General features: G+C 40.4%; 1 protein-coding gene across 1 annotated transcript in view; it reads left to right on the forward strand.

Annotated features, from left to right (window-relative positions):
• Nucleotides 1-3,175: 3,175 nt before the first annotated feature.
• The window catches only part of rin2a (Ras and Rab interactor 2a), a 50,250-nt gene continuing 25,817 nt past the window's right edge, over nucleotides 3,176-27,608 (forward strand). Inside the window, exons 1-5 of the mRNA XM_020651086.3 lie at nucleotides 3,176-3,396; nucleotides 12,017-12,119; nucleotides 16,852-16,952; nucleotides 19,413-19,623; nucleotides 22,127-22,238. Coding sequence (XP_020506742.1) covers nucleotides 12,066-12,119; nucleotides 16,852-16,952; nucleotides 19,413-19,623; nucleotides 22,127-22,238 — 478 coding nt within the window. The 5' untranslated portion in view covers nucleotides 3,176-3,396; nucleotides 12,017-12,065. The remainder of the gene's footprint in view (nucleotides 3,397-12,016; nucleotides 12,120-16,851; nucleotides 16,953-19,412; nucleotides 19,624-22,126; nucleotides 22,239-27,608) is intronic.

Below are 27,608 nucleotides of genomic sequence, written 5' to 3' on the forward strand. Positions count from 1 at the left end.
GCATTGAGAATGTGTGTTTGTTTTTGCATGACTGGCTGAATTTATCAATTTGTCACCAGCATTTCCTAAACACATGCACTGACTTGGAATATGAATGCAGTAAGTGCTACTTGTTGGGGTAATGTTGCTGACCACCAAACTCCCAGATTTCAAGGCTCAGCAGGGCAATGTTTCCTGTCCATGTTTATCAATCAAGACATGTACTCTATCTGGCTTCCTTTTATTCCCCAAATCCGTCATTAGTAACCCTAAACTGAGGGAAACTCTGGGTTATCCTAACTCTAACCCTAAATCTATATGAGCCTATTATGTTCTTTTTTTCATTTTGAGCTGCTTTAAAGTCACCCTTCTTCTGCTGGATTACATCTTAATGAAAATAAATTGTAAGTTTAATAGGCCTACAATTCCACCAGATTTGATCTGCAAAAGGCCTATAATAATTCTGATTAAATATCAAAATAATGGACTTCATTAAAGTGCTGGCGCGAGCAGTTGTTTTCTCTTAAACCACTTCTCTCTCCTTTGCAGCTGCAGCAGTGTTCCTTCTTTTCAAAACCTGTTCATATTCTCCATATGTATGAAGTATGAAGATATACTTCATTTCGAGATGGTTAAAGTAGGAGGATTTTGTCACCTGTTACCACGGTGAATCGTAGAATCAGGTTTCCATTCGTGTTGGCTTTTTAACGTTGTGGTGCATGCACTGAACACTGATTGGACCTACTCGGAGTTGATCTAACAATTCAAATCTGCTGATCTGGAAACGAAAACCCAGAGTTTCTCATCTGAGAGTAAATCACCTCAGAGCTCAGGGAGCATCCGAATTGTCCCTCCTATCCCCCTTTCACTATCCACTTTACCTTCTTTCAGAAACAGGCCTCTGATCTGTGCTCAGTACTGCTCTCCAGTGTTCAATACAAAATGTTGATTAAAGATTGACAACAGATAAAACCAGTAAATTAGTAAAGCTAATTAACCTTTAAATATATATTTTTTTATTTTGTGTTTAAAGGTTAATTAGTAAATACACTTTAACCATCATTTTCTGTTTGTCCTTTCATTTTACTAAAACAATGAATTAAAAACATATTTACAGCAAACACAAAGGTGTCCTCATTTAATTGCTGGCTCCACTCACAAGCTTTCAGCCACAAAATTATCCTTCCATTCAAGTGAAATATTATTGCACTGAACTTCTGGTATCAGTGGAAGATTCTTTGTCGTCACTTATATCCTAAGATGTTTTCTTAAATCCACCTTTTTAAAATAGCTTAGCTAGTTATTGCTCTTAACTGGAGGTACCAGATTCTTTAGACAGGGACCTATAGCATTTTTCCAGTTGGAACACGTGATATGAAAGTCAAAGCAGGGTTTGTTTTTGTTCCTCTGCGGAGCTGTAGGGGAAGGAGGCGGAGTTGTCAAGTTGTCGGGATAATTACGAAACCCCCGGAAGTAATGCGCCGTCACCTTCAAAATAAAGGAACATAATAGCACGTCTAGTGGAAGAAATGAGCCTAGAACCTATTAAGACATAATAAAGGCACACTAAAATGCATTTTAGGCCAACAAAGTAGGAAGTATGTACATGTATTTTATTTATGGAAAAACATCATGTCAGGTTTTTACAACATTGTTGATTATTATTATTATCTGTTGTTGTAACATTGTATCAGTAAATTCAGTAATCAGTAAAAGGGCGGCTGTGGCTCAGTTGGTAGAGTCGTCGCCTCTCAACCGGAAGGTCCGGAAGATCCCCAGCTGGGCAACATGTCCGATGTGTCCTTGGGCAAGACACTTGACCCTGAATTGCTCCCGCTGCTTTGGTGGTGGTGTATGAATGGCATTAGTTACTTCTGATGGATGATACTACATAGCGATCATCACTACCATCAGTGTGTGAATGTGTAGGTGTGACATGTGGTGTAAAAGCACTTTGAGTCGTTGGAAGACGAGAAAGGCGCTATATAAGCTCAAGTCCATTTCCCATTTAAATTGTAATAGTGCACAGAAGTTGAATATCAGACAAATGTATTCTGCAAACCAGTATGATGTGATCATAACATATTTTGTGTTACTTTATCTTGTGAAGTAATTTTTTCTTTCTAATTTGCACTAATAATCATATGTTTGATGCAATTGTAAAGTAAAGTGGATGTCCTAATGATACATGAATAATTATAATAAATAATCAATAAATTATCATCACATAAATGTTGCACTGGATATCCTGCCTAGGTTGTAGAGCAGTAATGGGCAACTTTGGTCACAGCAAGGGCCACATTCATTTAATTCTCACTGCCAGAGGGCCAAATTGTAGCATACAAAAACAATTACAGTCAATTATGTATCAAATTTAACTCAACATATACCAGTGATCAAATGTTATCATGGTCATATTTCTGGTTTTCATGATTTCATGGCAGATTTTGTCATGTTTTTTTCATGTTTCCAATTAATTGATATGCCACGTTGAGGGTTCATGGGGGCCGCCAGTTGCCCACCCCTGTTGTAGAGCATTAGGCTTGTATATCAGTTTAGTTGAGTTGACTCAGCAAAATGTGTTGGACTCAGTTTGGAGAACTGAACAAATACAAATAAATGAATAACAGTTGTTACTCTAGGAGCAAATAAAATTAAACTTGTCCATTCGGTTTTTTTTTTTAATTAATTGGAAATCTTTTCTGCAGTATCTTTTGAGATTTTCCTTTTAGCTTGCTGTTATTTAAAGCTCTCTTAGGTTCCTCCGGATCGTTGGTGGGGACAGCCTGCTGCAATGAGTTGGTCATTGGTAATGTTAAAGCTATGCTGTGTAGACCATGTTTCTGAGTTCAGCGTATATTCAGAGATTTATTTTGAAAGCTTTGTCTTCTTTTTGAGAGAACCTATTCAAGGTATCATTGACTCATCATATTGTTCCATTTCTAAAATGCACAGTTGAAGCGACGTGTGATGTGCATTAAGTTTATTGTGAGAACAATCAAGAGTTTGATTCTTAATTTAGACTCATTTCATTGAAGTATGTTTTTTGGTGTTCAGTATTTGTTTGGAAATCATGTTATTTCGGCGTAAAAGCTTTTATAGTGCAACGTGTATTTGTTTTATTTTGGAAAATATAACGGAAGTCTAACCGCTTTGTGGAATGTTTTCTACCAAGAGTAAACGCAGCCAGCCAACGTCTCCTTAACACCTTTGGACCATGGAGGCAGCCGGCTCTGTCCTGAGTTGTGTTTTTTCACTGTGAAAAGTTTTGCAATGTCCATTTTATCATCACATATTATGTAAATGACGAAAGGTACTTGCCATGGAACTATAATTGGAATAACTTTTGTCCGCAACTCGTCGCGGAAGCGGAGTTTTCTCATGGCAAAAGTGGATTAAAAATCCCTCCGTGAAAAGGTAAGACGGATATCCTTTGTGTTGGCTATGGCTAGTTAACTTCCAAACAGCGCTCTGTTTTTGAAAAGGGTAAACATTAAACTGTTTGGTCATACATTGTGTCACCGTCAATAAATAAATAATATTTACTACGCTAGACGATGAGAGAGGAATCCTGCGAAACGTGTTTTTCAACTTATCGCCACCTGTTGCGACGTCAGTGTTTAATCAGACGTGATTGAAGCGCCCGCAACAATTATACACAACGATGCCAACAGGGAAATTATTATTTTTCCATTGGTTGACATTTTAATGTGCAGGACAGCCTGTAATAGTTCATCATAACCTTCATGGAGATTAAACCAGGTCAGGGCACAACCGTTAGTAGCATAGATATCAAATCAAAACACAACTGTAGGGTCATTAAAAGAGTAGATACATTGTCTGAGGCCTCAGTATGAGTCTGTAGATTCAGGACGACTTGCCTGTATCATGCAAGCAATTTGCTCATATGTTAGGCTACAGGGGTTCCCAAACTTTTCAGCTCACTACCCCAGGTTACTGAGGACCCCCACTGGAGGTGGTTAATGCATACAAATTTAGCGCACAGCTAAGCACACGCAAAATATCGGCAACACAGAAGAAAAGCACAAAAGAAAACAACAAATATATTTTATACAGCTTTGCAGCCTATAAGAAGAAAGTCTAGAAACACAATATAAGCCTAAGTCATTTTCATAGACCTTAGCAAGTGAGTCGACATACACAACTTACATAGACACACAGGGATGTGAATCTGCCTACGTGTGAAGAGCAGCAGACATCTGAGTGTTTTGGTGCTGATATCGACAGTGGGGGGAGAAAAAAATAATAATTTATTGATATATTGACCGATATCTTTCTTAGACCTGTAGGCTATGTAGAGATAAATATAGATATTTATTTGCCAATATCGGCTGGCCCCGATTGGTGTCTCCCCACTTCGGTGACCAGGAATATAACCTATAGGCTTAGGCTATAGGCTGAACAACTTTTGAGTTGAACTAAGGTGGTGTTTTGTCCGTTAGTAATAATAAAATACACTAAGAAGAAGATGGTCTAGCATCGTAGGACAATCCTCAATAATAAGCAGCTCTAGATTGTCATGTCATTAACAAAGAGAGTTCATCCCCAAAGGTTTGTTTTGCCTGAAGCATCTGTTGATGTAGTCTGATATTTCATCTCAGCCTAGAAATCCACTTGTCTGCAGTGGAATTTTGTAGCTGGTGGCTGAAAGCTCGGCTTTCTGTAGCCCCCGAATGCCTCCAGCTCACAGATTGGTGTGTCATCTATTGTTTGCTTGGTAATTAGAAGTTTCTGCCAGGCATTGTCGGGGTTCCCACACTGTAACCTTACCTATGACCACAAGTCACTCACAAGTTGCATATCTCCTTTCAGTGTTTAGTTTTCATGGAGGAAAACACAAAATAGAGCCAATGTATTTCCTGATACTGGCCAAGACCCTGGTTTTTCAATCTGCTCAACAATCTGCTAATGTGCTTAGTGCTCAGGGTTGGGGACAACTCAGACTAGTACTGTTTTCTTCCTCAAACCTGAGTCACAGGTCAGGAATTCAAGAGTGCTTTGATTTTGCAGAGTTGGGGGCTGTTTCACCATCTCTTGAGGAAGGAGGTATATGAGTCATGCTAGGTGCCATGCTTTAAAATAAATTAACTCAAGTTAATCTCTACATGGAAGATGGGAACGATTCAATGGCAGACACTGTAATATAAAGTGAATCATAGAATTGTTGTTATAGAAACTTGCTTGCCCTTAGGTAGTAGCCTATACTCTACCCAAACTAAAGTGTCACTTCCAGAAATCAAACAAGTTGATTTAGAACCAACATCTCATTAAACCCAAAGAGTCAGGGATTTTTCAGAAAATAGTGTGTAGCTCTCTAGCCATGAGCTGGAGAGAGGTTGATGTAGTTTGTGCTACAGAATACCCAGGTCTGCTGTCATCTATCAAAGCATGTTACCACAGAGTGTACCTTCAAAAGTGGTGATAGTATGCATAGTGTGCTATGTTGGGCAAATTTAGAGGACCTACATTTTTTACTATAGGCCTTTTTTTTTTAACCCAAAAACCTTTAGCCACAGGCTGTTTCCCAACATCACAGAAATGTTGCCAATGGCTCTGACCTCCAGAAGAACGGAACTTAGTCTAGTCTTAAAACGTCTGCAGTATCTTTTTGAGATTTTCCTTTTAGCTTGCTGTTATTTAGAGCTCTCTTAGGTTCCTCCGGATCGTTGGTGGGGACAGCCTGCTGCAATGAGTTGGTCATTGGTAATGTTAAAGCTATGCTGTGTAGACCATGTTTCTGAGTTCAGCGTATATTCAGAGATTTATTTTGAAAGCTTTGTCTTCTTTTTGAGAGAACCTATTCAAGGTATCATTGACTCATCATATTGTTCCATTTCTAAAATGCACAGTTGAAGCGACGTGTGATGTGCATTAAGTTTATTGTGAGAACAATCAAGAGTTTGATTCTTAATTTAGACTCATTTCATTGAAGTATGTTTTTTGGTGTTCAGTATTTTGATTGACATGGTTTAGGCTTTGGCTCGGAGTCCAGGGTGTGAGTCAGTGTGTAATGTGCAGCACAATGCTATGATAACTGCGGCTGTAGTGAACTCCCTTTACTGTTTTTTTGGTTTTTCCACGTAATAAAACTCTGCAGTGCAAATCACAGACACACCCAGCCAGTGTAAAGGGAAATGTGTGACACTTCACACACTTTTTTAAAGAGCTAAAAATTGGCTCTTTTTAAAATAAGCTAAATAGTTGCCACCAAATCCCTCAATCCACCAGTCTAACCACGACCCACAGGAAATCCTTTACAGACGGTAGAGAGGTGCTCAGGAATGGTGGATGTCGACTGGGTCAGGAGTGTCCATTTCAACGCTGCTTTTTCCAGCTTATGCTCTATAGTTCACAACACATCATGGACTTTTGATTGAAGGCAGCAGGCAAGACTTTGAATGAGGAAAAATGGTATCCAGCTTGTTTGTTACTTTCACTCTTGTGAAGAGGAATAAACAACTTGCTTTATGTTTTGTATCAGCAGATCCTTTCAATAATGTACTCTCCTTTCTACTCTCCTTGTTCTGCTTCTATGTTTTCGTCAAGGGTCCGAAATTTCCTTTTTGTCTCACAGGCCAGGCTGGCAATCAGATGAAAGAATCAGTCAGCCAAGCATATTTCTTACCAACCGTAATGAAATTAATCCTTAGGAAGTTTTAGTGACTGCTTGTAAATATTGCCACATACTAGCTATTTAGTTTGACCAATGCTAACACTAGATAGCTGTAGGCAGGGTAGCTGATGGCCCATGGGGGTGGTGTTGAGGTGTTCCTGTTTGTGCGGGTGTGTTGGCATCATATCAAACTTCCACCAGATATGTGTGCATTTCGTGTTTACTCCGAGTGCCAGCCTGAACCCACAAAGCCTTGACATGCAGACAGCAGAGAAGCAGGAGAAAGAAGCTGCAGTTACACCAAACGAGGTGAAAACTGCATATTTTGGTAACTATATTTGGAACAAACATTTAATAACCATGGTGGATGGTGCACCTTTGGTGCTTGGTGGGTGTACTTTTTTTAATCCCATTTCAGCAGCTAACTGTTGAAACCTCCATTTCACTCATACTACAGCCTCATGTACATTGCTTCAGTACCCAGAGAAAAACAAAGCCTTACAGACCCCCTTTGTCATCTCACTGTTAATCAGATTTTACCGGACGATTGCTGTTTGTACAAGGCGATCAGAAAACTTGACCCTGAATGAAGGTGATGAAAATCTGTGTAAATAGCTTGCAGGTGTCTTATGTTAAGTCATGTTGATATTCTGACCCCTCCCCCTTAGCTGCTTCTTTTTCTCTGAAAGGGCAACCCCTGTGAGTAACTTCCTGTCCCCGAGGTTAAGGTCAGAAACTGGTTTGTATTCTGTACATGAACACAAACCAGTTTGGAAAGGCAATTAAGAACCAGGATTATAAACATAAGGGAAAACAGATTGAACACCAGCTTTCAAAATACTGCATCAGTACATTTCCCTCAAACACTGGACCCATACTACTGAGAGCAGTGTTGCAAGCAAGTGAAGCACAGATGGACACAGCAGGTGAATAAACATCCGGAAGAGTTTCAGTGAGTTATGTTCACACTGACTGAGGCAAACAGCAACATGTTAAATTAATAACAGCCTCACCAGCGTTAAACTGTTACAGATTGTTTGGTACCTTGGTTTTGGTGTCACAGTCTTAACTTTGTCTCGGTGCGGCTCAGTAAGTCTCTATAATGTTTTATAACCCTAACTGAACGAGTCGTAACTATTTTCCAAGCAAAGGTTAAGGCTAAGCTAAGTTTGCTAGCTAGTATGGTCTCTGCTTTTTACACCGTCAAAACATAGCAAACTACTTACAGCATTCAGCTGACTTTTCATACTTGTTGTGCCACAATAGTAGGCCAGTTTCAAATGGCTTCTTTGGCACACTGCCTTTGTCTTGTCTTCACTTAATCTAAAGTGTTCCCACACAGCTGAAATCTTCGGCATTTTGTCTTCCCTTTAACGGCCAAGGTGAACTGAAGTGTGACGTTCACTGACGGCTGTGAGGATAGGAATATCAGGTACCCAAAATAAAAACAAAAATGAATATATTCGAATCCCAAAATTAATAATAGATTGCCTACCCGACGAACAAATATTCCAAAAGCTGAATATTCGGGTCCAGCCCTATACTTCGTTTGACAACGTGGTTGCGCCTTCATTGCTAGTCGATGTTTTACTGTGAGGAGACATTTTTAAATTTCCACATTCAGACAACCAATAGCCCTTTAAAAATTGTTTCACTTGTATCTGTGTAGTGGGCTGGGACTCGGGCTGTTTTGTTTATTACTGGACAACTGGGAGTACAGTGTTTGTTTTTCCTCGACTGAAGACCACAGGGGCCTTCCTGTTTACCATAGTCCGGGACTGTGAATCACTCACAATCTTGGTGTCACACTTGCGAACAGACACAAGTTGTGCTCGGAGCAAAACAACCCTCAAAAGCTAACAGCACTTCTTTGTTTTGATAAGGGGGGGTAGGCCCCACAGAGCCCCACTAGGGATGTGAAGAGGAAGAGGGAAAGGCAGTGAGAGAGACAGGAGATAAAGAGCAGCAAGGTCGCACACTTTCTGTTGCTCTGTTTTTCCTTTCCAGGAAATTAACCTGTTTCTCCCTTTGTTTCTCAATCTTACATGCACACACATGCCAGTTCAAAACATAGAAATCCAGTCCAGTCATTTGCTCCTGAAGGCGCTCTCACACAAGGCAATCTGTACTGTGCCTAGGCACGCTTTCACCCTCAAAGTCCAGTTCGTTTGACTAGTGTGAGTGCTATGTTTCGTGCTCAAGCATGGTACACTTCTTTGGCCCTGGCACAGTTGGAAGAGGTGTGCTTTGGCACAGTATAGTTGCTCATGCACAGGTACACAACGCGGAAGTATAGCCTTAAAGATCCCCAGCTCCATTATCAAGAAATCACAGTGTTATGGCTGTAAGCCACAAGGTCATTATGTAGCTGTCTTGTTCTCTTTGTTCTTCTCCAATGTGCAGACACAGACTCCACATTTCAATTTTTTAGTCCACCTGTCTAAGCTTCATGATCATGTAAAGCAATGCATAGTGTTTAACAGCATTGTGTACAAGAGGTGACCGTGCTCAGGCCAGGCAGTGTGAGTGCAGGGAATGGGGAGGGGAGGGGAGGGGGCAATTGTGGGGCAACTGGGTCTAGTGTGAGTGTGCCCATTAGCCTAAAATCTTGACGCCTGGTACGTAGCTAAGAGCTACTGTTAAAGTGCTTACAGCTGAGTGTCTCTGTTTAATCATTTGATCAGCACTTCTATTTTTATTTATTTAATGAAGCTGCCTTTTATTCATGTATCATCAGTGAGTGTTCAAATAGAGAGCCATGCTGTCCCTTGACTTCTGTATGTCAATAGTAGAAGATATTACAGACTCTGACTCTTAGTCAGCTCAGCCATCCCTCAAATCCATTCACTTTCAGTTAGATTCTTTCAAAAATTATCCAAAGATGAAAGTTGATGGGTAATTGACATTCGAATAGTATCTTGGCTTAAAATGCCAATCCCTTCTATCTTTTGCCATTGCATTACTAATTGCAGTAATAAGGGTTAGCACAACAATGTTCGGTTATGTCTGCTAAGAGGGGGTATCACTTGATCATTTTATGACATGCAGTTACATCTTTGTAGATATGTTGAAAATTATCTTTTTACTATGCATCGCAATGCAGACGTGGAAGATTCTCCAACAATGCAGTGACAGAGTTGATTATTGCCAATAGTGACATTGCTTGTAGATTTTCCCGCGGTGGCTGGACCTTTATCATTTATTGGTTTACAATAGACATTTATGTTGATATTGATATCTAAAGCACTTCCTAAATAATAAAAAAGGGAGTTCATATTTATCTGACTGCTTGACTTCACTGATGAGAAAAAGTAGTCATGTACAGTAACAAATTGAGGATGCAAGCCAACCTGATATTGGATTGAATTGAATCATTGACAGGGAGTCCTACATCTTGGCCCTGGCGCATTGTTCAGGGAGTATGCGTTAAATTCTGTGGTCATGAATATTTTAACGTTTTATTTCATGTGAAAATGTATTTTTATGCCAAAAAAAACACAAAAGTAATTAGATTTGTTCAGACTTAAAATGTAATAACCAAGACTTTTACCTAACTTTGATCCATATTGTTGTGGTCATTCATTAAGCCTTTTAAAACAGAGATGCTGTACTAATGCTATTTAAAAAAAAAACAGACCCAAACCCAACTGCTTTTCACTTTGAACTACCTGTCACTAGAATATTGCTACCCGAGTGTTTAATTAACACAGCCATCCTGTTAACAGGTTGGTGACTACCTCTGCTGCCAGAAACACACTGCCCCCTCATCCCTAACTCCAATCCAACGATGTACCTTTTATACACAATGGCAAAATGTACAACTGACTTTGACGAGGCTTTTGATTCTGCTTTTCTGTGGTGTCTAGAGACAGAATCTCTTTTGAACTTTGGATTACATCTTTTCAAACACACAGCTTGCAGCTCAGTATGGAGCATACGATACATATTTGGATCTAATATGGATTCACTAACTGAAAGTGAATACCTGCCAGCAAGTGTATAGGACATGCTCAGAGCACATATCTGGCTCTGGGATCAAAAGCATTCCAACAATAAGTGAACAGCAAATGTTTTGTAAAGCAGATTTCCTCAAAGTCAGATGGCAAACACTCGGGGCGCTGGTGGCGCAGTGGTTTGTGCGCACGCCCCATGAATGGAGGCGTTGCTCCTCCGGGCGGGTGGCCCGGGTTCGGGTCCCACCTGTGGCTCCCTCCCTGATTTCCGGCTCTATCCACTGTGCTGTCTCTCTAATAGAGGCACAAAGCCCAAGGATAAATCTTTAAAAAAAAAAAAAAAATGGCAAACACTCAGTCTAACAATAGTCCCAAGATTTATGCTTTCACAACAATCTTCCGTCCCTGCATTGTTGTGGATGTGTCTGACAGCATGGATAGGAATTTTTTCTCCACAAATGGATGCTGAGGAGGTTTATTCCCATGTGTCTTTCTTAAATGGGAGGTCTGGGAAGTGTTTGCATGCCTTGACACAGCTGGCTCATATCAACTCTGAAACAAAATCCACAACATCTAGGTCAAGCATGCCTGTGGATATGTGAACATGTGTTATTCCTCTCTGTTGTGCATAAACCACTATGACTAGGCTTTGGTAGTCATTGATTTGAGTGAAATGGCTGTAAGAGCTCCATCAAAGGCACAAAAAAGAAACATTTTTGTTAGGGCAAGTAAGCCTGTTTTTTTAGAGTGTGCTATCAGCTGGGTGATGATGTAAAAAAGGGAGGAAGGGGACTAGAGTTAAGGGACTCCAGCTTATGGTTTTTCCATTAAATAAAATCCATTCTGTAAAGTGAAAATGTAGACTTCTTCATTACGACAAACTGCAATGTCGCACTTAACAAACTAGTGTTGATTTGACACTAAGTGACGTATTGTAGGTCACCCTCGCCTCGTATTGTCTTGGTATGGAACTGCAGATGAAAAATAGCCTTTTGGCTGATTCTTTTTTTGGAGTGCTTAAACACAAGTGACAGGTTAGGGTGAGTCATTTAAAACACATGCTGTGAAACCAAATGGTAAAATCCACGGTTTTGAATGTACATTTTGTCTGGATTGTGCAACAACGAAAAAACAGAGTGCTGAGTTTGATTTTGTTTTCACCAAGTTAACGTCATCAAGCTTTAACTAAAGTCCTCACTTCTTGATAACTTTCAGAAATATTGAATTTTTGACGGGATATTTTGTGTCATATTTGAGGCCAGTTGAGTTATAGCCTGTATACGTTCCTGAAATGGGCGTAAAAAACGGTGTGACTGTGAAACAGAGCCGCCTTTGAAACCACTTCTGTCTTCATGTGTCTCCATTTAGACTGATCTTGAGTGGACAAAATGAACTTCCTCATTTTGTGTTTCTTTGTATGTGTAGCTCTAAACTTCTCGTTCCTTCACAGACAGTTCGGCCGAGACTCGGACAGAGAAGGCACCACATCACATGACATCATGTCCACCATCAGTCCGCCCTGCAAGCAGGAGAAGAGAGGCAGCTTCTTTAAGGTACACAACACTTAAATAAGTATATGTGTGTGTGGGGCAAACCCGTTTTCACACAGATCTAAAAAATACAGTGAGGGTGGGGGGCAGCCAAACGTCCAGTTACAGGCTCCTGGAGAAGATTACAGAGAAGGAAGAGAGAGAGGTGGAGCTGAGTGCAGCTCTGTTGTTTACCTGCCAGCCTTTTCATCTCTGCTGGTTTTCTTAAATCTCAGCATCTCTTTGTTTGCTGAACAGAGGTATTTTAAGGAATATATAATTTCCCTTAACCAACAAATTCAGTTTATTTTTTTGTAAATTAAATGTCATTAGTGCCTCAGGCATGTTTGAGGAGTACAAAACTGACGTTTATGATACGATTATTGCAAATTGCTGACGCTGTTTATAAGATCGATGAACTCATCAGGGGCTAAATAGATTTATGAATCATCCTAGGATTCAAATCAAGCTGCTTTGAAAATCCAATGTTAATTTCCTAATTTTATTATAATACAAAAAAGCATGAGCTCTTTTTCCAGCTCAGGCTCCCTTTTTTATAACTCATCTGTTTTGATTTTTATTAACGCTACATGTTATCGATAGTTAGGCACGTAGCTGACATGATTGACAGGTGGGCTCGGTGAAGCAGCTTGTCAGGAGGCTTGAAACCCGCCTCAGCTCCGGTGCTCAGCCTCAGTCAGTACTGCAGGTCTGTTTATATCTGTGACTCGTGAGTGTGTTTTAGTGCTACCTTTGCTTCTCCCATCAGTCACACACACATACAGTATCTGACTGTTTACATCTTAACACAAGACTGTAAAGCAACGATTTCATTAAGAGGACCTTTAACCAGGCAACAGGGTATCTAATGTGACCCAAATCAGTGCAACTCACTTCACCTTCTGATACGTTTTTATGTAAACTGTGTGACACTTGTGCTTCAGTGTAATGAATCTGATATTTTTTCCTGTAAAAGAAACTTTGTCCTGTGCTGCAAGAGAGCTTAATCTTATTGAGGCTATAATCACAGCTGCCATGTACACTTGTTAACCCTCCTGTTTTTACACTAATAATTGTCATCTGCAGACTGCATTATGATCGGTCTCTCCTGCTTACCGTTGAATACATTCCCTTTTCACCACCTGATCCCATTCATCGCGTTACTAAACGGAAAATAATGCAAAATCAGAGGTGAAAATTAAGAAACTACAAAGGTTATTCTCTTCGTGTTGTCCAAGGAAAAACATTATTTTTACTGTGGAAACTCTTTACTGCTTAAAGCCACTGTTCTTTTGTAAATTGATACATTTAAATTCAAATCTAGCACATGGAGTAAAGAAGGTATTATCAGCAAGCATTGGACAGATCTCAGGGGTCTCCGTATGAATTCAAAACATGAAATATCAAAGCATTATATTACTTTATGCAGTATCTGTTAAGTTCACCTGCAGAACATAGTGTAGAGTTGCTCTTGCTGTTTATCTACAGCCTGTCATAATTATAGACTTGTCCTAAACACACATGGCCCTGAAGTGTGACCACACCTCACAGCAAAGAGCAAAGGTCAGACATCATACTAAACCCCACGTTAGGTAAAGTAAGAGAGATTTGTCACGTAAAAATAACATTTCAATATCATGTTGTGATTATTAAAAGTTTTATGTAAAGGGCAGACTTGCTTTTTTAAATTAAGGATCAACACACTTCAGTACATTTTCCTCTAAAATGCTTTGTCACAAAAGTCATTCTGTGAATACATTTTTACCACTACTTGTAACACCTTATGATACCTCCTCCACATCTGCTCTTGGCTCTAATTTTGGGTCTGAGAGGAAACCAGAAGGAAGGTGGGGTAGAAGGGAAACTATAAATAGAAGACAGGGATCAGTAAGTTCAAGAATCTCAATGTACCGAACGCTCAAATAAAATAAAAAATAGCTCTGAAGGTACTATGAGTAAAAATGTGACTGCACATTAATGTACATATAATGAGCTACTGGATATAAAATAGAATACTATTATTACTGCATGCCTCTGTTTTCTTTAAGTGTTATGGTTTTAACCTCGCTGCAAACTAAAGGTCCTCTCGGACAATAAAGTGAAGTTAAAGGGAAAGGAGCAATATATAAGATGTCAAATGAAATAATAATAAAATTACCTTATTATATCATCAGATATGCAGGAAACATGCTATGTTGAAGTGCTGGCTTCTCTGACAACAATGCAGCAGCCAGTATGTCCTCCTTCTAAATTTAGATTCAGTCCTGAAGAGTTTGATTTTGTTTTGTCCTGGACAACCCTCAGTTTGATAGATATGAGACCAGTTATCACAGCAAACCAACAAGTGTTGCAGTGATGGAAGTGGGCAAGCTAACTGGTCCAGATAATTGATTCTTCCCCATCCTTAAATGCCTTGGAATTTCTCTAATAAGCTCCAACACCAGAAGCCTGGTAATATCAATATTGGAGATGCTGTTCCAATGTATGCCATTTTTTGTGGGTAACAGTGACCCTGCAAATATAGCCTGAAGTTTCTGGCTAAATTACAATCATAAACTGTATAAAACATGGACGTCACCCATTGGTTTCTAAAGGGGCCCTTGAAGCCCCCACCCCCCATACCAAATTTGTTGGCTTTAAACATGTTTATTACTGCTATAATAAACATGTACGTGACATTGAGGCTTTTGCAGCTAGCCTCGAGTGGAAACTCAACACCAGAGGTTCCTGCTTGGTTTCTTGCAATACTACCACAGTATCTCTTTTTATCATGTTCTTTTGTTTCCATCTTTAATATATTATTGACATGTTTTGTATGTGCATCAAGTGACCTTTAGGTAACCTTTGAAAAATGTGTACGAGTGTTAAAGCTGTGTCAATTGCCTCTTATTTTAACGTCAAGCATTACCTGGCCCTTTCTTGTTTGACCTAACAGAGAAGAACAAAGAGGAAAACAGTGAATGAACTGATCAACAAAAACAGTGTGCACTGTCTGCGCCATTATCAAACTCAGCTGTGGTGTGTCTGAGTGCAGTAATGTCCGGTTTCCAGTGCAGCTCCGTCTTTATTCAGAATGAGATTAAGTCATTCTGAAAAATTGAGGCTGTTAACGTCGAAATCCAATGAGTCAGTTTGATTTCCTCTTAAACAGTTGAGCTACTAGATTTCAGGCAGCTGATCTGATGTTACCTAATAGATGCATTGCCCAACTAGACGGATAACTGGGAAATGAAACAAATGACACCACCAGAATAATTCAAGGAAAAAGAAACAACCTCAGACTATTCCCATTTAAGGCATACCAGAACTTAAGACAAAAATGTACAAGAAGAATGATTTTATAATGGTCTTTATTTTCATTCAGCTTATAGTCCTAATGATTTGGTTTTCAGTTTATAACATGATAAGCAGCTTCCTTAGATCTACTGATACAACTCAGGAGTAACTGCTGGTGTACCTGTTTACAGTGCAAACAAAACTCTGGTTGTTTTAATCAAGAAGTAATCAGATCTCATATCATACAGAATCAGGTCGAAGTGAATTTGGCTGGTTTACTGTATCTGTACCTGCACCTTTTCAATCTATTCTGAAAATGTACGTTTCAAATTCAGATCACTATCAGGTGGGTTGCAGGTAGTTTTGAGTTAATCAGACACCTGCTGTGATCTCATAGCAGCAGAATCAATCAGTGCATCTCCACAAGTGGGGTGTGGTGCGCGTGCGTCTATGCATGACACATAGCACTGTCACTTCAAGTTCAGTAACCAGGCACGTAGACAGGATGGTTAAGAATCTTTTATTATGAAACACGTTCACTGAGCTGTCTTCAAAATTTTGTTTTACATGCTAGAAGTTGATCAGTCCTCTATGGAGATTTTCCTGGATATTTTTTGTCGCTTAAATGTTTCATGATATTTGCTTCAGTGACATCACTGCACACATTGAAACATTAACACTAACAACAGCTTCATTTAACATAACCATTTGAAAAGGAGCTATATCAATACAACGCAATAAAAATCACCGGACAGCTTGCACTGCTCAACTTAATTCATCATAATTTGGCCCTGTGTTTTAAGAGGCAGATGATACAGATGATAGAAAGTTAAAGCTCAGCTTAGAAGCATTAAACACTTTAATTGGTAGTTGGGACTCTCCTCAAACTCGAGCACTGGAACAACAGTGCAGGCCACAGGCAGTTGCAACTCAAGCAAAGGACAATTTTGTCTTCCTGCTTCCAACATTCTTCCTTAAAACACAACATGAAGCGGTATTGTGGGCCCACATTAACAAAAATATGAATAATTACTCACATCAGAAAAGGTTTTGTTTGATCTTATGAAACATTTGATTTGGAAATGTTGGTTTGCTTGTCAAACCTGCTGCAAGTTACATTTGTAACTTCTGTAACATTAATACAGCACAGTAGAGATTTTACAACTTACTGAATTGTTATGAATTGTTTCCTCCCCGTGTTCCTCTTTAGTAACTCTGTGTGGTCAATAGGAAGTGGTCAGGCAGCGGGGTACATTGTGTTGCAGCCACACAAACACACACACACACACACACACACACACACACACACACACACACACACACACACAGGCAATACATACTGCAGTAGAAACTGAAAACACTAATAGAGGCTGAGAAAAACCTGACTCCATCGATTCATATTTTAGTTTGTTTGAACTTGTATGTGACCTGCTGCTGTTTTCCATAAAATAAAGACATTGTTCTTTATGTCTCCTTGTAGCTAATTGACTCGTTTGCCTGGGAAATAGGCACACTGAAGAAGGAAATGGGGAAAAAGACAGAACAATCAGAAGGAGACAACAAGACTGATCCTCTCCTTGGGTGAGTGAGAATTTATGTTGTTGACCATGTGTGTGCAGAGAAAGGAAGAGTGTGTGCATATGCATTAGGGCAGGGCAATTAATCGAATTTCAATTAAATTTGTCATCCTACAATGCTGTGTTGTGTTTGTTTTGTGCAACAGGTTTATCAAGTGTGGTTAAGGTTTGAAAGTGTTGTTATGTTTTGGCCACGAGTACATAATCTCTACCTCAAAAACATGTTGAATTTATTTTTATTTATCATATATCATTATTTTTATGTATATTTTTCACTTGTATTGCTTGTTTTTCAAGGAGTTCAGAATGTCAAAGTGTTAAGAGTGTTTAAGTCTGATAAATGCACGTGGTCCAGATGTTTGAAAAAATCAATGAGTGGTCATCTTTAATAATCGTGATCTTAATATCAATCAAATAATAATGATGATCACAATTTTTCAACCCTAACACGCACACTTTTTATGTACGAGCAAGTACAACCTTTTGATTTAAAGGTCTTGCTATTACCTATGACTACCAGCAGAGGTCACTCTTACTAGGTCTTTTATGTTGTGTGACTTGGTGACCAGCCAAAGACACATCAGTGGCCAACATGCATTGTCAGTTATCATGATAAGCACGAAATGGAGCAACGCGTGTGTTGTTTTTTAAATCAAGATAAAATCACTTTTAAAAAAATATGTTGTAGAAGAAAGACACAAGACAAGCCAGTAACAAAATGCATTTTCCCTTATAACAAAAGGCTCAGAATGTGTACGTGCATGAGCACACTTTGGATGGAGTATTTACTGTAAATTTGTGCTGATTAATTCCTCTTCAGCGCCAAAGTTCTGTAGAATCCATGAAGTCCAGGTTTAGTGTGAGGGAGGCAGACCAGCAGTATGAAACATCAGTTCCAGTTACTTAACCTGTTAATAATTAGTAATTGAATTCATTGAATTGAAGTCATGAACTGTCAACACATGAATCAGCATCTTTTCATCATATTAGTGCTGTCTACTTCTTTTTAAGTTTGTTGATGCTTGTGCAACACAATATTAGTTATTGAATGCTTTGACTATAGAGCAATTCAGTAATATTGGGCCAGTATATTTATTTTTACAGATGATTTAAATCAGTGACTTTTAAATATAAACATACATTAAATGAAAAAATATGCAACATTTTACACATAAATACAGCAGAAATCCAGTCTATCCTGTGTAAACGTCTCTCTGACTCATGACTGTCTACAATGAGTGAGAATGGTGAGTCCCGTTTGCTGTACTGTTGTCTGAGCCGTGTTTACATCATGTTTACATGGACGGGACGGCCTTGTGTATAAAGCTGTTTTAGTCAAGGACTAGAAAAAAGAAGAATAACACAGCCTACTCACTGCTTTTTTAGATTTCACGTAAGTATCTTTAGATCTCGGCCATTCTGTGTCAATCGATGTGCATTATGAGGCTGAGTTAACCAAAGTGTGCTAACATTAGCATGCTAACACAACAATGAAGGCTACAGGCAATTTCAGCTCCAGCAAAGGACAATTTGTCCTCCGCTTGAACTTAATAGTGTTTAATTATGGTGCGTTCTAATTCATAACTCCTTTGTGGAGAAGGGTTGGAGGTGTGTCGCGGCAGGAGAGCGAAGGCTTCAGACTAGAGGAGGCGTCGTCAAAAAGCAGTTTGGTTTATTGCTGGTGCTCAAGGGCGAGATCTACTGGATCAAAACGTTGCACATTCTTCCTTTAAACTTACACAATATGATTATGGTAAAGGCCTAATAACCCAAGAGTAAATGTATAGATATTTGAAATATTAAAATAACTTTTGAAAAAAATAGAGATTACAAAGTGCTTGATTCAAAAGTAGAAGCAGGCTAAAGATTTGAAATTCAAAACAGTATTCAAAAACAAGAAAGGAATTATGAAGTTACAGCTCCAATAAAGTAAAGCAATGTGACTGAAAACCAAGAACAGGGTTATGAAAGGTGAGTAGTCAAATTAGAAACATTTACAAACAAACATACATGAAGTGTAAATCAGTGTTTATTCAAAGGAGGAAAGAACTAAACTCACTTAAAGTTTGTCAGTGATTCAGAGAGACGTGTCTCCTCTGGCCGGTCATTTGAAGCTCAGGGGTACCGATACGTCTAAGAATCACTTTTATTTTAGCAGGAACACACCTTTAAAACATCAGCTTCAAAGAAGAAACACAATCCAGATGTCATATATTAAGATTTTGAGAGAAAATTAATGCTTTACTGTCTGTTTTTCAAAGCATTACTAAGTTGCTGTTAAAGACGGTAGGCAGATTCTTTGGAATTCTGCTGACAAAAAGACATAAAAATAGCTCTGAAAAATTAGATTTATTGGCAGTAGTGATGAATGTCATCCAGTCATGCTACATTAATCTGGCATTGTGTGAAAATGTTCTTTTATAAAATCCCTTCAGTTTATTTATCTGTTTCATCTTACTTTCAGGCTGGGTGAAGAGGTGGGGGGTCTCTTCCTGCCGGCTTCCCCTCGTGCTGGAATTGGTGCAGGGCAGGCGGGAGCGAGAGACTCGGGCTATGACTCCCTCCATCGGAGGCTCAGTGTCCTGGACAGACTGGTGCACACACATGCTGTGTGGCTACAGCTGGGTCTCAGCCACCAGCATGCCACACGTTTACTGCAGAGCCAACCCACCGGGGTAAGTGGAAAGCTGCTTTTTTATTATTATTGAATTTATATAATTTTTAATTAGATAAAAATGATCTGATACCGATAGTCACAGTAAAGTCTTAAACACCATAATTGAAGTACCTGGGTATGTATGTTTTAGACAGAACCACAGGAAGAGGGGGAGGTTTTTTTATTTATATAAGGTACTAAATGTACAGAAATCGAGTTTGAGTATGACGTATCAATGGAATGATTAGGACTAAATGTATACCTACCCTCAGAGATGCACATCCGTATCTTAGTTTCATACAATTCTCCTGCATGTGACACTGGCTTTTATGATAAATTAGAAACACTGCTCATAATGATCTCCCACAAAACAGAGGTGATGCTTTTTGGAGATTTTAATATTGACTGGTCAAAACTTAAAAGCTCCATGATTAAATTTGAGTTTAGTCAGGTAATTAAAGGGCCCACCAGAATTACAAAATAAACAGAGTATCCGATAGATCTAATATTTTCAAAACCAGGAGGAACCAATTGTGAAGATGTACAGTCTCATAACAGGATTGTCAGATCACAATATGAGTTTAGCTTCCAGGAAACTTACAGGAAAACATTTTACTAATTTCAATTTGCCAAAGTCAAATAAAATTGTGATACCAAAACAGGATCTAATAAAGCTATTAAATGAACTTAAAAGGGTGACATGGGACAGTGTTCTTCTAAGCAATGATCCAAATATATTGTAGCACCTGCAGAATCAGAATCCCCTTTCTACACCCCTTTCCAGTAACTCACACCTCCATTCATGGCTTCCTCTGTTATCCACCCACATTCATCTCACACTCCAATGGAAAACAGCCACAGTACCCCGCGCAGTCTGAATCCGACCTCCAGGAAGGGCATTTGTATAGGTGCAAGTCACCGGTAATTGAAGCAGAGAGTCAGTGAAAGAAAGTCAGTGAATGAGAAGTGTCACCTCGGCATAGAGCGTGTTTTGAAGTCGGTGTTATAGCCGTTTGTGTGACATGTTAGTCGCTGGAGGTCTGTCGTTGTCAGGCACGATTCTCTGTCGGATTTGTGTGTTTCTCTGTTCGGATCAGCTGTTCGTAGGAGTCAGGAGATGCCGGTACCGATGCAAGGACTGGCTCTGACGTACTGACTGACTTTATAAACTTTGGTACCATGAGTACCTGGTGTGCCTTTTGTTTGTTTGTGTTTTTGATTGTTGCACCGCGAAGAGAGACGCTGGTTTTCTTTTGAGTTTATTTCCTTATTTGTTTTTGAGGTCCGCAGTAAAACCCGGAGCAGAGTTTTTGTTTCGTTGTTAAACATTGAACTGAAATGGACTAAACTGTGGGTCGTGGGTACACCGGAGCGGACTTTTGCCAGAAGGGAGTGAACTTTGATTTACAAACAGAGACTATGAAAAGCGCACACACAAAGTTATAAACTACACTAAAGCCATGAACTACACTGAAACGATAAACGCAAAAGGCAACATTTCAGCAATTTGGAAACACACAAATAGCTTGATTAAACCACAGGGGAAACCCCAAAAAAGTTAAAAGCCTTATTATCTCTGAAAGTGAACAACTTGCACACACAACTTGCACACACACACACACAGTGATTATTTCATCAAGTCAGTCAGGGAACTTTCAGTAATTTTACTGAAACTGGCAGGGTCACTGACACATTTACAGATATAGACAGAGATAATTTGTTCAATTTGCAAGCAGTTACCAAAAAGCAATTAGCTGACATAATTGATAATATTGTAGCCACCCACTCTAAAGATCTCTATAACCTGGATGTTCCATTCTAGAAACAGCAGAGTGATGTATTGACAGAACCATTAACCCACTTGATCAACATATCCATGGCCAATGGGATTTTCCCGGATGCATGGAAAAGTGTAAGAGTGACACCTATCTTTAAATCAGGAGCAAAGAACCAAGTGGGTAATTATCGGCCAATCAGAATCCTCCCTGTTATATCAAATATTTTGGAGAAGGCTGTAGCAATACAATTAACAAACTACCTGGAAACAAACAGCTATCTGCACCCATTACAATTTGGGATTAGACCAAAATCTTCTCCAGAAAGTGCTAACTGTTACCTTATGGAAAAATTCAAATTATGTAAAGACAAAGGGAATATGGCAGTCTTCCTAGACCTTAAGAAAGCATTCGATACTGTAAACCATAGCATTCTCATCTCCAAACTTCAAACATTCAATTTCTCAGAAAAATCTCAGGCATGGTTTGAATCTTATCTCTCCAACCATCAACAATGTGTCGAAATAAATTTTAAAAAATCATCTTTTTTTAAATCTAAAACAGGAATCCCACCGGGATCGATCCTAGGGCCACTTTTTTATTTACTGTATATGTGAGTGTGTAGATCTGCTTTTTCTGTGAGCATGTTCTCTATATATAAGTCAGCTTATCTCTGTCAGTCAGCGTATCCAATGATAGACACAAAAGTAAATATTCTGACTGAATGCTTCCTCCTCTGAATTTCAGACATTCGTGGTGAGGAAGTCTACTAGCCTGCAGAGGAAAGTAATATCTGTACGCATGGACAAAGACTCTGAAGTCCCTGTCAAAGACTTTCTTGTCAAAGAGAGTCAGTACAGTAAGTATCTGAAAACTTCCTCATACTTCATTTGTATTGTCTGTCTTTCTTTTCTTATACTTAATTAAGCTAGCAATCAGGTTTCAAGGTCACCCTCAAGCAACACGCGCTATTAGAGAGTTGAAAAAAAGTCAACAGGCTGTCACAGGAGATATGCACATATTTTGTTGTGAAATATGTCTGTGTCCTCCCCTCAGGGGTCGCTGTGATTTTTGGGCATGGATAAAAATTGGCAAAGGTCTCTTAATGGAATTGCCAGGCTACTTTAAATATGCAGCCTAAATTTTTTCTAAGAAAGGTCTTGAAGTAGTCACGCGAGCATGTGCAGAAACCTGCAATTATGACATAGGCCTGAATCCTTTTGACCCACTTACAGTCTAAATACATTATAAATACACGCAGCTGTTGGTTTCAAAATGCAATGCATTTGTATTTTAGCAAGTTGAATGGAAACTCCAACAGTCCCTGGGCAAACAGTTTCTTCTTTCCCCTTCATGTTTGTATTTGCCTCTTTTATCAATTAATCAATCAATTTTTATTTGTATAGCGTCAACTCATAACAAGTGTTTCTCGAGACACTTTACAAAAAGCAGGTAAAATACCTTACTCTCTTGTCTGTTAACATTACAAAAAGCAGGTAAAAGACCTTACTTATTGCTATGTTACAAAGATCCGGCCTATCCATTATGAGCACTTTTAGCAAAGCAGCAAAAGTTACAGTGGTAAGAAAAAACTGCCTTATTAAAGATAAAGATAAACTTTATTGATCCCCTGTGGGGGAAATTTGTGCATTACAGCAGCTCCAGAAAAACAGGGTACGGGAATATACTTATAAAAAATAAAGATAGAAGTTAAAAAACAGATCAAACATATTTACATCATTTAAATAAAATAAAAAAATACAATAATGTAAAAAAATACAATAATGTAAATGTAAAATTACACAGTAACTTGTTATTAACAAAACACACACAGTGTGTAGCATGAGGTGGTGATGTTGTTAAAGAGTCCGATTAAACAGTCTGACGGCAGATGGGATGAACGACCTGCGGTAGCGCTCTGTCTTGCAGGGTGGGTGTCTGAGTCTGCTGCTGAAGGAGCTGCTCAGGGCCCCCACAGTGTCATGCAGGGGGTGAGAGGGGTTGTCCATGATGGATGTCAGCTTCACTAACATCCTGCTCTCACCCACCTCCTCTACAGAGTCCAGAGGACAGTCCAAGACAGAACTGGCCCTCCTGACCAGTCTGTTCAGTCTCTTCCTGTCTCTCTCTGTGCTCCCTCCTCCCCAGCAGGCCACTGCATAGAAAAGTGCAGATGCCACCACAGTGTCATAAAAAGTCCGTAGCAGAGTCCTGCACACTCCAAAGGACCTCAGTCGCCTCAGCAGGTGAAGTCGACATTGGCCCTTCTTGTACAGGACATCGGTGTTGTGTGACCCGTCCAGTTTGTTGTTGAGGTGAACACCCAGGTATTTGTACGTCTCCACCCTCTCGATGTCCAAGCCCTGGATGTTCACCGGTGCAGTCTGGGGTGACTTCCTGCGGAAGTCAATCACCATCTCCTTTGTCTTGCTGGCGTTGAGCTGAAGGTGGTTGAGCTCACTCCAGTCGACAAAGTCCATGATGACCTGCCTGTACTCCTGTTCGCTCCCCTTAGACACACACCCCACGATGGCTGTGTCATCAGAGAACTTCTGCAGGTGGCAGCTCCCAGAGTTGTAGCAGAAATCCGAGGTGTACAGGGTGAAGAGAAAAGGGGAGAGAACTGTCCCCTGCGGGGCCCCTGTACTGCAGACCATCGTGTCAGACTCACAGTCCTGAAGCCTCACGTACTGTGGTCTATTGGTGAGGTAGTCCGTTGTCCATGCAGCCAGGTGACAGTCCACTCCCGCCCTCTCTAGTTTCCCCCTGAGCAGTGTAGGCTGGATGGTGTTGAAGGCACTGGAGAAGTCAAAGAACATGACCCTCACAGTGCTGCCGGTGTTCTCCAGGTGAGTCCAGGATCTCTGCAGCAGGTAGATGACGGCGTCATCCACCCCGATGTTCGGCTGGTAGGCGAACTGCAGAGGATCCAGATTTGAAGTCACCAGGGAGCGGAGGTTGTTGAGGACGATCCTCTCCATGGTCTTCATCAGGTGAGAGGTGAGGGCCACAGGTCTGAAGTGGTTAGGCTCCCTGGGGTGAGAGGTCTTTGGGACTGGCACCACGCAGGAAGTCTTCCACAGGGTCGGTACCCTCTCCAGTCTCAGGCTCAGGTTGAAGATGTGCAGAAGAACCTCACAGAGCTGGTCTGCGCAGTCCTTCAGGAGTCTGGAGCTGATGCCGTCGGGACCTGTGGCCTTCCTCGCCTTGATCTCCCTCAGCTGGCTTCTCACCTGATCAAGTGAAGGCAGAAATCTTCGGCCGGATCCCCGGCTCATGACGAAACAGCCTTCACAGGCCTAGACTGCGCCGGGTTTGGAAAGGGATAGGGGGAGAGATGGGATAAGATGCAGGAAGAGGGATAGGGAGCAAGGGGGTGGGGGGAGGCAAACTGTCCATCAACAATCTGGTGGGGAGGGGGTGTGGGGGGGGGGGGCTGTTTTGGCAGGCTGTCAACCAACGATCCGGTGGGGAGGGGGTGGGGGGGTTGTTCTGGCAGGCCGTCAACCAACAATCTCGAGGAGCCTATGAGAGCTCAAGAGCTCTCAGGAAAGTAGGTGGTTGGTGACTGAGATTTACAGATAGATACATGCAGTAATATGATGTACTGTATATGCTGAGAGAGAGAGAGAGAGAGAGAGAGAGAGAGAGAGAGAGAGAGAGAGAGAGAGAGAGAGAGAGAGAGAGAGAGAGAGAGAGAGAGAGAGAGAGAGAGAGAGAGGAGCTCAAGTTGCCAGTTCCCCCGGGAGTCTAAGCCTATAGCAGCATAACTAAGAGCTGGTCTACACCAGCATCAGCCCTAGCTATAAGATTTATCAATAAGGAAAGTTTTAAGTCTATTCTTAAAAATACAGACTGTGTCTGCCTCCCGGACCCCGGCTGGAAGACGATTCCAGAGGAGAGGAGCCCGATAACTGAAGGCTTTACCTCCCATAGTACACTTAGAGACTGTAGGTACCACTAGCAGGCCTGCATTCTGGGACCATAATGTTCTCGAGGGGCAGTACGGCACTGGCCATTTAGAGCCTTGTAAGTGAGAAGAAGGATCTTGAATTATTTTCTAGACTGTATAGGGAGCCAGTGCAGAGACGTCAACACAGGAGTAATGTGGTCCCTTTTCCAAGTTCTAGTCAGTACACGAGCTGCAGCGTTCTGGACCAGTTGAAGAGTCTTTAGAGACTTGCCAGAGCACCCTGACAAAAGAGTTACAATAATCCAATCTGGAGGTAACAAATGCATGAACTAGTTTTTCTGCATCATTTTGCGACAGGATATTCCTGATCTTGGATATATTACGAAGGTGAAAATAGGCTGTTCTTGAAATTTGCCTAATGTGAGAGCTAAAGGACATATCTTGATCAAATAGAACTCCTTTTAAAACCTCTTATTAGCTTCAAATAGGGTTGGATTGCATATATTTGTTTCAAAAGAATCAGCTCTGTTAGACAATCAAGAAATGTTTTATGTTAATCTCCAGATTTGTCCTTATTGGACTGACCAAGAAAAACCATAAAATGGGGGCACTCGTACTGTTTGGTGAAACTGACAGCTCACCAGCAGTAACTGAGTACAGCTCTGATTTGGCTGAAGGTGATAAAAAAACAAGAAAGAAGTTTGCTGCTAAGTGCAGACAGGGAAATAGGAGGAATGATACTCCAAACCAATGGACACTGTCAAAGCTTGGATGGTGTCTGCCTTACTACCAACAGCAGCCAATAGCATGTCTATCCCCTTCTTTAAAGACGCATCAGAAATGTAATTATTCCTGACTTGATGCAATATGGCAGGACTAAAACCAACCCCAGGCTTCTTTAAAAAACACATTTAGAGCCACCTGAAGACACCTGGTTTTATGTACAGTAAGTAAACCTGCCAGCAGCAGCTCTGTTCAGCAGTCCTCTTTCCATGTGGGCTGCAAACGGCATATTTTACACCCTGAATTAACTCAGACTTTTTCCTGCCAGCCCTGTATTCATCTATTTGGTGGAGTCAGGGTGAGCCGATGTGTGAATGCAGTAGGTAATATAAAAAAAAAAAGAATTGCGGGCGGGCTGGTGAATTGTGATGACATTTACTGTATATAAAAATGGTGAACCACCAGTCTTATCTTCTTGTATGGAGTGAAGCTGCTACTGACTATTTACTTTTAAAACTCGTCTGTTGATACAAATACTCGTTTGAATGTGAATCTCCCACTGTGAGTTCTCACTATTCTGAGAGTTTCCCCCCCTGTTGTATCTGTGTGTGCTGGCATTTGTTTCTGTCAGCTCCAAACTGGAATTTCCAAATGCTTACCAAGTGAGAGTGTTTCATGCGCGTGAATCATTGCCTCCGGCAGCCTTCTCTGCCTCTACCTGTTACTGCTGACTAATGGCTAAAGGTGCAGACTGAAGAGTCAGTGACGTCTCTCCTACCACCTGTAGAGAGCAATACACAAGTGCAATAATACAATGACAATAAAAACAGGCTTTATGCTAAAATTAGACCTGTCTGATAATAGTTTTTCATTAACTAAAGCACATAATGTCTTCCACAGTTCATTGGCCTAAATTATAGTTATGGGATCATCTCCTTTATTCTACGGGAATTTAAACTCACTCAGTAGAGCGGGCCCCTGAGAGGCTGCAGTTGTCACTGCATCGGCTGCATGTTCAATTCCCTGCCTGCCTTTGATGCGTGTCTACCTCACCCGAGTGAAGAGCTTAGAAATGCTGAAGGAGCTCTTAGGAGAGCTGCCTCTCATTTGCACAAGAGAACAAAAAGAGCCAAATAAGGTTGTTTGTGCTCCTGCCTTTAAAGGTTTTCTGGGCATGTTCAACTAGAAGGAGACCTAGAACACACTAGAGGGATTACACATGTAATCTGGCCATGCAGTCAATGCCACAGGATTTGCAAAGCACACATCCAGACAGTCAGGTATTTTGGGGACGGTGTCAGCTCTTGATGCAAGTCATAAATATAAACGACTAAAACTACAAGAACCAAGGACCGAGTATTCGTTCCCTTAGTCGCCTGTAACAGAAATTATCCTCTCCAAAGTTACCATTCAGTTTGACTTGACTAATATTCACGGCCAAGAAAAAATGTAGTCCTACAATTTTGCTTGTACTTTCAATTGGTTCCTCAAATAGTATAGGTTCACAGTTTAGAACTAAATACTGAGCTGTGTACTGCAAAGCTAACAGAATCTTAAACTCTTCTCAGAATGCTGCCTGAATAAGCCGTTATT

The sequence above is a fragment of the Labrus bergylta genome, chromosome 10 (assembly GCF_963930695.1).
Source record: "Labrus bergylta chromosome 10, fLabBer1.1, whole genome shotgun sequence".
In the NCBI taxonomy this organism is placed as follows: domain Eukaryota; kingdom Metazoa; phylum Chordata; class Actinopteri; order Labriformes; family Labridae; genus Labrus; species Labrus bergylta.